This window comes from Mus pahari, chromosome 5 (assembly GCF_900095145.1).
Source record: "Mus pahari chromosome 5, PAHARI_EIJ_v1.1, whole genome shotgun sequence".
Taxonomy (NCBI): Eukaryota; Metazoa; Chordata; class Mammalia; order Rodentia; family Muridae; genus Mus; species Mus pahari.
In genome coordinates this window covers 45,475,213-45,488,650 of record NC_034594.1, presented here as the reverse complement: position 1 = coordinate 45,488,650, position 13,438 = coordinate 45,475,213, and the positions used below count along the sequence as shown (strand labels likewise).

The following is a 13,438-nucleotide window of genomic DNA, read 5'->3' as shown; positions in this document are numbered from 1 at the left end:
GTATGCCATCAAAGACCATTCTCATGTTTCACCAGGCAAGTGGTTGTTTTGAACACTTGGAGCATTAGAAAAAGGGAGGACAAGTTTTTGTTGAATTAATCTTTTTTTTTTTTTTTTTTCTGCACAACAGGCTAAATTTTGCATAATAAGCACCACTTACTTGAAAATGTTTGCAAAAACAGGAAATTATTTAATTGATAAATGAGAAACAGAAGTTCCCCCCCCCCCAGCCCCAGGAAAATAAAAAGCAGGATTCCCTCGTCATGCAGGGGTGTGGTTTTAATAATAAAAGTGGTAGCTTTGCTAACCAGAACCTGGAAAAGTGAGTTAGATACTCCACCGAACTCTTCCAAAGCTAACAAGCATGTGCAAAGAGGCAAGGGGGAGGGGAAGACTGAGGAGGAGCAGGAGAAAAAGAGAAGGAAGGAAAAGAAGAGGAAAGAGGTTATCAGTAGGTCAAAAGGAAAATGTTTAGTGTCACCGTGCATCTTTATTTGTTCAGAGTATTTTATTTTGTTCTGTTTTATGTCACAATAGTGACATCACCTCTGAGTTACTTGGTAACTCAAGATGACCAGTGATAACAGATTTTCAGATTGAAAAAATTTTTTTTCATCATTTTAACCAACAGATTTCTAAACAATTCAATCAATAGTGCAAAAGTAGACATTAATGTATAGAGATTTATGTTACAGTTGATTTTTTTTTTTACAAATTATAATATATACTTGAGTCTGTGGTCAGGAAATATAAGCCATGTTTGCTATCTAACCATGGACTGTGAAGGGGAACACACAGTATCCAATCCAGTGTTCTTCCATGTTCACATCTATGTTAACTTTTTTCTTTGTATTTACATTGTCTTAATTTATATTCAGAGATCTTACTAAAGAGAATTTTGAGGATGTAGGTAGAAACTATATGAGTAAAATATCAGTAAATATAATATTTTTTTAAAAAAAACACATAACACATTCTTTCTATCATTAAAACTTATAACAGTGCCATAGAATGAAAAAGGATGTCCAATCTTTGTGACTTGGCTAGAGATGTCCAATCATCTCCCAGTCTACTCCCATCTCATGTGTTGTACAATCTAAGTGAATCAAACAGGCAGCTGTTTTTCAAATATGAAATCTCATCTTTCCAGATATGTAGTTCCCATGACCTGTGGCCCATCACTTCCCTTCGCCACCTGGCAACTCTCCACCTATAAGATTCTGGCTACTGCCTCCAGGGATAAATCTTTATTTTAATGCTCCTTTAGAGGATTAAAGTAAATTGTAACTCTCTTGTCTGTCCCTTAAGTGCATGTATCAAGTATTCTGTTGATGTAATTTTAAAATATTTTTAAAGAAAAATAATTCTGGGAATGCATCATCAAACTTCTAGTTAAAGCTGTCTTTAACAGAGGGACTTAATTTCGCAATCCTTGTTGACAGGAAACAGGTTAATAAAGGTGAAAAAGGCAACATACTAGATGAACACTGTGCTCAGAATCTGTTACCAGTACATGAGGCGACAAGTGATAAATACGTGTAGAGGCTGAGACTTGGAGACAGGTCACTGGAACTCTCCATTTGTCATGACCAGGAGTCCGAGTCAAAGGTCTGAGTGTCATGGTGCCATCCCCCGTGGTCTGAAGATCGAGTCTTCCTAGATATGAATTTACTGGGCATGTCAGACATGGTTGGCTGTATCTGAAAAGGACTGAGACATCTGTCTCTAGAAATGAATGCCAGGTAGGAGGGCAAGGCCAGCACTGCAAATTCATTTTTTGCCTGTCAGATTGTGACATAGTTACAGTATAAACCAATGTGAACTCAATGCTTAATGACAGGAGACGTGGGGGAAATGGGAAAATTGTGGTTCCTTAACTGGAAAGAGCTATGGAAAGAGAAGGAAAAAGAGGGGACAAACAATTCTAAGGGGTTTTTAAAAGCCATTAAGGAATTATAGTATATTCTATTTAGCCAAATTACATTATATATATATATATATATATATATATATATATATATATATATATATATATGAATGGAATGAAGTTATACCACATAGGATGACAATGTTCCCATAAGAACCATAAACTAGATAACAAAAACCTAAGTACCAAGCATGAGATATCTCAGAGTTGTTGGTCAACGTAGTCTACGAGATATCCCTCTCCATAAAAAAATACAAAAACCAACCAAACAAAAACACTAATAATGTCTATTGCTTTTAGCCTTGGTTGCCTCTCATCGGTTGCTGAAGGCACCACACTCTTGGGAGGTAGGATCCAGAAGATTCAGGTGGCATCTGACCTGAAAGCCTCCTTCCTGAGTTCTGGTTTTCATAGTACAAGAAATTGCTATCCAAGCTTCCACAGGGAAAACAACCAAAAGTCCTACTCAGTTGTGGTACTCATGAAGTACAACAATGACCAGCGTGGCAAGATATTTCTAAAGATATCTTGGTGGTAACCAACAGCTGGCTAATTTGATATTTAAGTCCCCAATAACCAAAGGGAAATGATGGCTGGTATCGGAAACCTAGTACCCAGCTTCCTGGAGCTACTGAGATCATGGATCTTAGAGGAGAGACCACTACTGCCACTTTACTAGATCAGTAAAATTTGTCCAGTGACAGGCCCAAATTGGGATCCAGCTCAGGGGGAGGCCCCAAGGCCTGACTCTATTATTGAGGCTATGGTATGCTTACAAACAGGGACCTAGCATGACTGCCCTCCAAAAGGCCCAACAAGCAGCAGAAAGAGTCAGACGCAGATATTTACACTCAACCAATGGACAGAAGCTGGTGACCCCCGTGGTTGAATTAGTGAAAAGCTGAAAGAAGCTGAGGAGGAGGGCAACCCCACAGAAAGACCAGCCGTCTCAACTTACCTGGACCCCCGAGATCTCTCAGACACTGAGTCACCAACCAGGCAGCATACACCAACTGATATGAGGCCCCTAACACATATACAGCAGAGGACTGCAGGGTCTGGACTCAATCAGAGAAGATGCAGCTAACTCTAGAGAGACTTGGGGCCCCAGGGAGTGGGGAGGTCTGGTGGGGTGTGGTTGGGGGTGAAGACATCTTCTTGGAGACAGGGTTGGAGGAGATGTGTGATATGGGACAGTTGGAAGGTGGACAGAGAGGAGGATATGTTCTGGACTGTAAAAAAAGGTTAAAGAATAAATTTAGAAAAAAATTAGAAGAAAATGTAACCTTACAACCACAGATAAGTATAATTATTATCCCTTGTATGTTTTCAATAGAAATGGCCCTATAGGCTCATATATTTGCATACATAGGGAATGGCATTAGGAGGTGTGGCTTTATTGGAGTGGATGTGGTCTTTTTGGAAGAACCGTGCCACTGGGGTCAGGCTTTGGAGTTCACAGGGGAAGGGAGACAAGCTGCGAGACTTAAAGACACTATTAAGGACATGGGGCAGACTTTCAGAACACGTGGAGAAGGGCTCTGGGTGATTTTACAGGCTTAAAAAGCGAAGGAAAATAAATTAAAATATTTAAAAAATTAATTAAATTACACAGGAAGCGAGAGGCTACCGAGTTGTCTAGCTGAAGCCGCATGAAGTCGTGAGATTGTCACTGTGTGGGCTGAATTTCTTGAAGATTCTGCAATTAGGAAAGCTCATGCACCAGACACTTTCCCTGCTCCTGGTTTTTCTATTTCCTCTGGATTTTAGGATTGTTATATATATTGAATGTTTCCTTTGTGGACGTGAAACAGAGAATTGAGATACTAAACCAAACATCTGGGCTGTCTTTTATCTGGGGACCTAGAAATATATTTACCAGGACACAACAGCTAATTGGAGGGTATAATTGCAATACATTCTTTTCCTTTGGGGGCTATACCTTAGCATGTTAAATGAGAAGGAATCTCTATGTTGCACAGGAACTCCCTATTTCTTGAAAGCTAAATATTTTATGATGGTCTCTGGGGAATAACATAATTTTTATTGCTGAACAATAAAATATAAAGTGCTTGCTGGAGTGAGGTATATGTTTATTTAAAACCAATGGGAATAAGCAATTTTGTGGGTCTCAGTGTGTGTTAGAATCTTTTATTTCTTTTTTTGCCAGAGGGCATATGCTTCTGAGACAATGTTTATTACTTTGCTGGTACCTAATTCGCTCCCTAGCTGAGATCACCATGTAACAGACTCATTACCTGACATGCTGCCTCTATCGGCTTCAACAGTAGCTGTGGGCAGGCTAGGTTGGGCATGAGTGGTCAGTTCATGGTCTGAATAGCCAGTCATTTTCAGATTTACTCAAGTCATGATCATGCATTGTGTCGGTATTTTAAAAGAACAAATGTCTTTTATTGTATAGAATAGACTGGATGGACAGACAAACTTCCTTTAGTTTAAAACAACTAAAATGCTAGATAACTTTTTAATTTTGTTTTTCTTTTTATTTCTAAGGTGAAATGGAAGACAGCAGAGGGAGAGTTGAAAGCACATGCAGGGAGGAGGGGTGAGATGAATTAGCAAGCATTTGCCTAGACGGTTCTTGGTCCACAAGTTAAATATCTAGGCTCAAGCTGGTAGGGGTCAGGCCACACAGTTTCGTGTCATGTTAATTCTGTTTGCTTGTTTGAGGTTAAAGCTCTCATTAGGTAGCCCAGGCTGGGTATCCTGAGTGCTTTATTTTTTTAATAGGAATATGCCTATAACTGACCTTTTACAAGATGCTAAAACTGACCTTGTACAGATAAAAAATGTAGCACTGCTCTTGAAATTTAAAATCCAAAAGATAGGTTAAGCAAAGATTAGTTGACTGTTTTGTTTGTAAGTTTTTTTTTAATACCAATACTACTAATGTTTGGGTCAGATCATCACTGTTTCCCTGGGTGGCATACTATGAGTAACATATTTACCAGCATCTCTGGTATCTGTGCCAGTATCTACTGGTATAGTTGCCAGGAGTGATCTCTAAGTTGTGAGAACCTCAAATTCTCCAGACCTTGGGAAATATCCTGTGGTGGGCAGCCTTGCCCTGAATTTAGAATGTTAGGAATGGGGCAGGAGAAATTGCTCAGCAGTTAAAAGAAATGGTTACCCTACTGGAGGACATGGGTTTGATTACCAGAGTCTACACAGTAGTTCATAACCATCTGTAACTCCAGTCCTAGGGACTCCAACATCTGCAGGCTCCAGGCATGTACATGGTACATAGACATACATGAAGGCAAAATGCCCATACACATAATTAATTAAATTAAAGACCTGTGGGCTCAGACTCACTTGAAAGAGAAACCGTGAGGTGAATTATGATATCTGAACATTTTTTCTAGGACACAGTACTGAGAGAAAAAGAAATGAAATAAAGGAGGCTGTCAAGGTCAGGGAATAAAATTAGACCTAGCATTTATTTATAATGTCCAGAAGGAAAGATCAGAGGAAATGTGAGGTGCCTTATATCAAAGAGATACCACCTGAGAATTTTCCAGAATAGATACAATATGCCCAGTGTACAATTTAGAGTCCTCATGAGCTTCTAGATCAGCAGTTCTCAACCTATGGGTCATGAGCCCTTTGGGTCAAATAACCCATTCATATCTAAGACCATCAAAATAACCAGATATTTATATTATAATTCAATTCATGACTGTAGCAATATTACAGTTATGAAGCAGCAATGAAAATAAATTTATGGTTGGGGGTCACCACAACATGAAGAACTGTATTAAAATGTTGAAACATTGGGAATGTTGATAACTACTGCTTTAGAAAAATATGGAAAAAGTATTTTAGTGAAACTGTAAACTATCAACAGTGACTAGAAGATATTAAAGATGTTTGGAATAGGATCAGCCTCTGTTACTGATTGCCAATAAGGAATATTAAGACAGGGGAATGAAATAATATCTTGAAAGGGCAGGAAGAAAATATCAGCCTGTGACTTGCAACAATTCTGGCAGAAGGATCTTCAAGTTAAGGTCAAAAGAGACATTTGCAGAAAGACAGCAGCTGAGGGAGCTACTCTGGTTGACCTCTGAATCCCTTCTGGTGAAGCATACTTAAATAGGGAACATGAGTTTGCAATAAACATCACGGTAAAAGGAGAAACATCCAACAGAATTTGCTAAACTTTAGGGACATTTCAAGCATAAGGACTTGAGTTCTGATCCCAGAATGCACATCAATCCAGGTGTCATACAGCTCATAGGTAATCCCATGGCTTCTGGGGCAGGAGACAGAAAAAGGTCACCGGACGCTTGAAGGACAGCTAGCCTGGGGTAGCCGGTGAACAACAAATCCTCAGTCAAAGAAAATGAAAGCCAAGGGGCAATACCAGTAGTGTCTTCTGATTTCTACATGTGGTGGCATGTATGTGCTTAAACTCACATATGAATATGAGTGTAACACTGCAACATGCCCGTGTGTGCACGCGCGTGCACACACACACACACACACACACACACACACACAGTGAGGCAAATAATTCTACAGTAAAGGGATAGACAGAGATACAAACTAAATTATATATCAAATCTATGTAAGAACATCTTAAACCTTATGTTGATATACAAAGTTGTTCACTCTGGAGCACCAGACTGGTAAAAATAATGATGTAAACAAGTAAAACCGTAAGCAAGAATACAGACAGATGAAATTTCATTACACAATTGCACCTGGGTAGAATTCCCACAACTACCATGAAGTATGGGTTTCACACCAAGTGCAAAATTATCATCAGAATTGAATTCTTCTGTATATCTAGAAAACTATTGTGAATCAAGGCTCATGTGCAAAGACATATATGGAAGCATTATTCAAAATTGCCAAAACTCTGGAAAAAATAGAAATGTCTTGCTAAAATAAGATGAATTTACAACTTGCACTATAGTTAACAAAACCATTCTTCAGTGTAAGATAGTAGCACTAATTGTATCAGATGAAACCTAACATTAAACAAAAGGGAATGCATGACTTCACATCAATAAATCTCAAAATCTGGTAAAACAAAACATCATAACAAAGCAGTGGTTCTGGTAGGCACAGGTGTCATGAAGGGGGTAGGACTCTTAAAATCACCAGGCATGTCTTGTTTTATAAGATCTATCATGGATATGACTTTGACTTTTTTTCTTAAATTTACCTATTTATAAGGCCAAAGAATTGAACATAAATTCAATTTTCTCCAGTCACAGACTAGAGAGAGTTTTACAGTCCCACAGAGGTATTAATATTCATGGAAATTGGTACTAAAGCCAATTGGTACTAACATCGCTGTTAGTTGTGTTCATGCTAATAAATTACCCCCGAACTAGAAGTCATCATCTACCCACATTACAGGTTCACTGAATAAATAAGGAGAGAGTGTACACAGTAAATGCCTGTAACCCACACTGCTTCTCTTTCCTCTTGTGCTGGCACATCCTGTAAGCTTACTGTGAAAAGGATCCTTTTTGTCAACTTAGAAAAAGTTACAGTTGTATTGGATGCATGCATACGAAAGAAAACGATTGTGAGGAGTAACTGTGCTGGCCTTAAATCAACAACCTCGAACTACATGCTTCTAGTGAGAACAGCAAAATTATTTAAAACAAACAAATGAACCTTTGGCATTTGTTAGATTTGGCTCTGCAAGTTTCTAATATTTCCTTCACCTATCAGCAGTCTCTGATTCTGAAGAAAAATGCTAATTTGAAAAAAGTCACATTTAAATTGTATGGTCAATGAAGCAATAAAAGCAAAAACTATTTAATACAAAATTCAACTTAAGTCATACCTACAAACATTGGGACAAAATAGTGCAAGACATGCACCATAAAATGGACTATAATATAAATCTGAACTCCTTTTGTTCATTTCTGCACAGAAGTCCTGCATGATAAAGAAGCAGAGTTTACAACTATGCCTTGATCTGTGTGTCTGCATTTGTATTCTGTGTACCTGCCTGTGTCTATCTATGTATCTATGTATCTTTGTATGAATCTATGCATCTGTATATGTATGTATGTATGTATGTATGTATGTATGTGTATCATCTATCTATCTATCTATCTATCTATCTATCTATCTATCTATCTATCTATCTATCTATAACCTGTTATCTTACCTAGCTTAATATATTTCATCTATCCAGTAACCTACCTATGTTTTCTATATCTCTGTGTTTTTATATTCATATTTATATAATACACATGAGTAAATTAAATGAATTAGAGAAAATATAAAGGTATTATAAAACAGAGGAATTCATTCAAAGTAAGAAGCAGATGGATTAGACGCTGGGAGAAACCAAACACAGAGGGGAAGTCTGTGACCATGAGAGTAGTCTTGAAGAACTTCTAACCTGAGTCTATATTGACAAACTACAGTTATATGAATGACAGCCAGCACCAAATGCCACTTTGATTCAAGAGCACAAAACATGCACCTATGTGTTGCTTTCTCTCAGTTTATTTGTCAGCATTTACTAGCAAATTCTAAGTGTGTGCCTGAGTTTGGGGACCATATCCTAGTTTGATACCAACAAGTAAGATAACGTGGACATGCTTCATAAACTGTCTGTCAATTGAAAGTTGCCATTATTAACCTCTATTCAATTCTCCCAATCAGCATCTCCTTCTCTGTGCATCGCCTCTTCCTCCTATATCACCTTCTTGGCCATTTATGCTTTTATTCGAGTCAATGGGCCACTCTCATTGCTTGAAGATGGGCATTGCTTTTCTTCTTTAAATTTTGACTGACTCTGACATCTGGGATTTGGGCTTCTGAACATGGGCACAATCCCAGGTATGAAAAGCCTCCTAATACTATCCACCACTGCTCCAGAGCTGCACATTTGCTCCCAGTATATATAATTATTGATGAATAGTGTATTTCATCCTCCACATCACGTAGGCTACTCCATCAGTGGGCATCAACATCAGGAAATGCTCAGTTCTTGGAGGCTAACAGACACCATTCCTATGCACTCCACTGTACTTTTTTCTATAGGTTATCATGGACTTTATGAGATCAGGAAGACCAAACTTCTAGAATGAGTTCTGCAGGGAAAAGAAATGAGAGCCCTGTGACCTGGTAACTCTCTAGTCATAGCTTTACATTTACGGAAATGAAAAAAAAAAAAGTCTATTTGCTGTGTTTTAATTCAGTCCAAAGATAGGAGTCACATTTCCACAACAAGTAGAATTTATTTGTGGCTTGAAATTTCTGTACCACACTTCTACTTTAGAAGTTAATAGGTACAACAGTTGGAAATCACATAGGTACAGAATCATTTTAATGAGAGCAAATGTAACTCTACTGCTTAGGAAATTTGAATATCAAATTGGTTATCCATATTGTAATTAAAATCATCTTGATTCAGAAGCAGACATTAATTAATTCATCCCAATGAAATTCTTCTTGGAGTATTCTTCTTGTGGCAAGCCTTGTGTCTCTGAAGGCCCTCATATCTCGATATAGATCCTAGGAGTTTTCCACATGGGAAGGAATGCTGAAAGCTTCCTCTGGCTCTCTGTCATCAGTGAATATAAAAGATGTTGCCTGACAAGTCTCCTTACCAGGAATGAACCATTTATCAAGATAGAGTTTTTGATTCTTTATAGATGAGGTTTGTGGGAAATTCATTATTTTTCTGATATAGATGCTAACTCTGGTCTATAATAGTTGTTTTCTTGGTAGAACATTTACAACTTTTTTCCTAATCTGAAAGAATCAATGTTGTCAAATCTTAAGATCACCAGGTTGGAGAACGAATGTGGTGTGAATACTTAAATTTGAAGATATTTTGTTTTCCTACTATGAATTTATTATGCATTCCTACAATAAGAAGTATCTTTAAAGGATCAGGTGCTTTTTGAATTATTAAGAAAGCATTTGCAAGTTACTTTATTATAGGAGACTATATACATATATTTTCACTGTGTCCTGATACTAATTTTGATTTATTTAAATAACTGTTTGACAGAGAAAGCATATGGTGTTTCTATAATAACCCTGTATGGAATAGAAGATTCTGCTCTGATCCCAGTTTTAGCATCAATTAGCATATGACCTTGATCAAAGTCACCTAAGCTGTCAGAGCTTTTGAAATTCTTAAAGTGGCTTCACATAATTTATATGGAAAAGAATCAGCATAATAGAGTACAAAATATAGGTTCTCCGAAAACAGAAGCCAGGCCTGCACTCCAGTCTACCCTTTGCTGGCTTTCTACCACTGGACTATAAGTTGGTCTTCCTGGTTCCAGGAGTTTCCTGTGGAAATACACTAGGCATGCTATAGTTGTCAATCATCAGCCTTGGGCCGTGGCACTCACTGAGAAGACTGAAGCACTGATGACTATACACAGAAAGCATAAGCACTGCACCTTTGTAGTTATTAATACCATTCCGGGCACAGAGGAAAACCTCAGTGGACAGCCATTAATTAGTTCTTACATGCTAGTAACACACAGCTTTAGCCTCAGTACTTGGGGAGGCAGAGGCAGACAGATCTCTGAATTCGAGGCCAGCTTGGTCTATACAGTGAATTCGAGGCTAGCCAGAGCTATACAGTGAGACTCTCTCTCAAAAACAAACAACCCTAAGAACGAATACATAGAAATATAGGACTGAGTGTTAATATATTACAAGGCACTGTGCAGGGACTTTCTATTTAGAATCTCATTTAATCCTTGAACCAGACCTGGAAGGAAGGTTTGGAATTAGTATTAACCTTCAGTTTTACAGTTGTTGCGCTAATAAATGGTTGGGTCCAATTTTCAGTTCAGGCATCCTGAATTGTTGTAATGTGCTTTCATATAGTAACAATCATAGTGTTACACATGCAACCTCCCAGTGATTATTTATTAAGATTTTCCCTCTTTTATTTACTTCTCTCACCTTACCATCTTTTCTCCCCCCTTTGACAGTGAATTCTGATAAAAGTAAACAGATATGGACCCATCATTAGGGTTAAGACTACAGTTATGCTTTCCTCCATTGCTCACTTGAATGTGAATAAGGGTGAAAGAACTCTGTAACTTACTAAGTCTAAGGCAGCAGCTAGGATGGATGCGTCAGGAATTGTCCCTGGCTCGCAGCAGTTCAACAGGAATTGAAAGCGCTTCATGCCTTGTCGGATTGCTCCCAGATTCACCACGTTTTTGCTTTTCCCACCATCTTGGTTGGGAGAAAGGTGGTCATCGAAACTGTGGCAGCCTGTAGGGGTTGTGTCATTGTGAAAGGAAGAGAATGAAAAGGATCATAAAGATGTTTCAAAGACATGCCAGTATGTTTCCAGTAGTGTTAGCCTGAAAACTCTTTCACACTCCTTCCCCACCCTCTGCACCAAGATATTTGCTATGAACACCCTTTGATTTGAATGTAGGTGACATGTGACATGTAAAAATTCAAGATATTCACCAAAAACTTCAATGTAGGGTCAACGTTTGCTAATGCATCTCTACAATGGTGAAGGAGGTGGAAATATTTTAAATAAGTATTAGTAAGAGGATTTAGTTGAAGAAGAGTGTAAGGAAATCATTGGGAATGACAGCAACCCAAAAATATTTTCATCTCTCCCATGAAAGAGAATATTCTACAAATGGAAAAGTATAGTTAGTGCCTTTGTCAATTAGGGCAGCTATGCAATACAATAGGCCATCTCACTTTTAAGCAACAAATATCTGTTCCTCACAGCTCTATGGCCTATAAGTCTGATATTAAGTTCAAGTACAGTTGATTCTTCCAGGTTTGATTATGTCTTGAAGTGGCCTTTCCTTATATTAACATACAGTTATCTCATCTCTCATTTCTTCAAGAGCACTACAATCCAGTCGTGGTGGTGGTACCCTCATGACATCATCTAAATTTAATCACCTTCTTGAAGCACCATTTCCAAATGTTACCACACTGTGAGCTAGAACTTCATAACATGACCTTTGGGTAGATGCAAACATTCAATGCATAGCATATGGAAATCCATAGTCTATGGAAAACATTCATTAAGGAGGAACATTTCCCACCCAACACTCCTGGGTTTATGTTGCAGGTGCATCAAATTAAGACTCCAGGGCATAGAGAGAACTCGGAGATATGCTTATAGCACAAGCCAGGTGACATTGTACTAGCACGGCACATACCTCAGGATACTCATTAGCTTCATTCTCAAAAAACAAATGCAAAACACTGCCATTATGCTGCTGCTGCTCATTCTGAACAGCAGAGAGATTATCTCTGAAATTCTCCTGGAAATGGATAGAGTGGGAACTGAAATGGTGAAGCTGACAAAGACCAGGGTTGTCAATGAGAGCTTTGAGAGTTTTCCTGCTTCTTCTTCAGTATTGAGGAGCAAATCTAAATCCTCATGTAGTAGACATGTGCCCTATAACAGACCAAAACTTCCAGTCTAGGAAAGCACTTAAAACCTTAGACTAAAAACTAGAGGTCTATGATGAATTGCAAAAGAGACAGTTAAGTGGACAGGATGATGTTTATGACATAAGTAAGTATAGGAAACACTGTGCCTTCCTAAATAATGCATCACCATGAACTAGGTGACCTTTATATTTTTTGACATAATCCTAAAGAGATCAAGACCACTTTGGATAAAGTTTGATAATACTTTTGTAATGAGGTGGGGAGATATTCATGTATTATTAGGAAATTAATGGCATGGTTTGTTGAAAAGCTATGCCCACAAATGATTAATTAAACATATTCAACTAGAACAACATCAGAGGTTGCAGCTTTATCTTTTTCCTGTTCAGTAATAACATGATCAACTTGCATGAAAGCATGAAAATGTGTATCAATGCAGATGGATCATTATAGTCCAGTTATGAAGAAAAGCTTTCTAGAATTCAAATTGATTTTGAGTCTGTCCTTTAATTTTTTTCTGGATAAGTGATCTAACTGTATCCTATACAATAAAATAATAAACCTTATAAAGTGGAGACTCAATAGTGACTACACCAAAGCATATCATGACATTCTTTGATAGAAAGATGAACTAGCAAAAGCTGACCAATCCAAATGAGCTATACTGATAACATAATTTTAATTCCTGTTCATACATTTGATATATCCACAGCTTAGCTATACTATTGACTACACTGATTAATTTTAAATATGCCCCTGCTGCATTCTATCTAAAACTCTACAGTTTACAATGCTCCCCATCTACCCTGAGCACATGGGGGAAAGGATCCGGATGCGGAAGAGCTAGAGAAGCTTCCACAGAATCAAGTCTAAAGAAATCAAAGACATCTACTCAAAAGAGATCAAAAGAAAGGACAGGAAATGAATAAGAGGGGTGATGGCACTATGCATAGCTGTGTATGTGTGGCTACAGATGTTATCACTAGGACAAACCATCAAGTTTATGGGCAAAAGTATTTTCAGATTACAAGGAAAGATTTGCTAACAATTAAAGCTGCCTGGCCCTAGAACAAGTTGCTTTGTAAACTTGCACACTCCCCC

At 38.0% G+C, this 13,438-nt stretch overlaps 1 protein-coding gene across 6 annotated transcripts in view; it reads right to left on the bottom strand.

Annotated features, from left to right (window-relative positions):
• Positions 1-13,438, bottom strand: part of Unc80 (unc-80 homolog, NALCN channel complex subunit) — a 194,074-nt gene that overhangs the window by 115,510 nt on the left and 65,126 nt on the right. For all 6 annotated transcript variants that reach the window (XM_021198105.2, XM_029538632.1, XM_029538631.1 and 3 more), the window contains exon 22: positions 11,004-11,176. In XM_021198105.2, the coding sequence (XP_021053764.1) occupies positions 11,004-11,176 (173 nt within the window). The remainder of the gene's footprint in view (positions 1-11,003; positions 11,177-13,438) is intronic.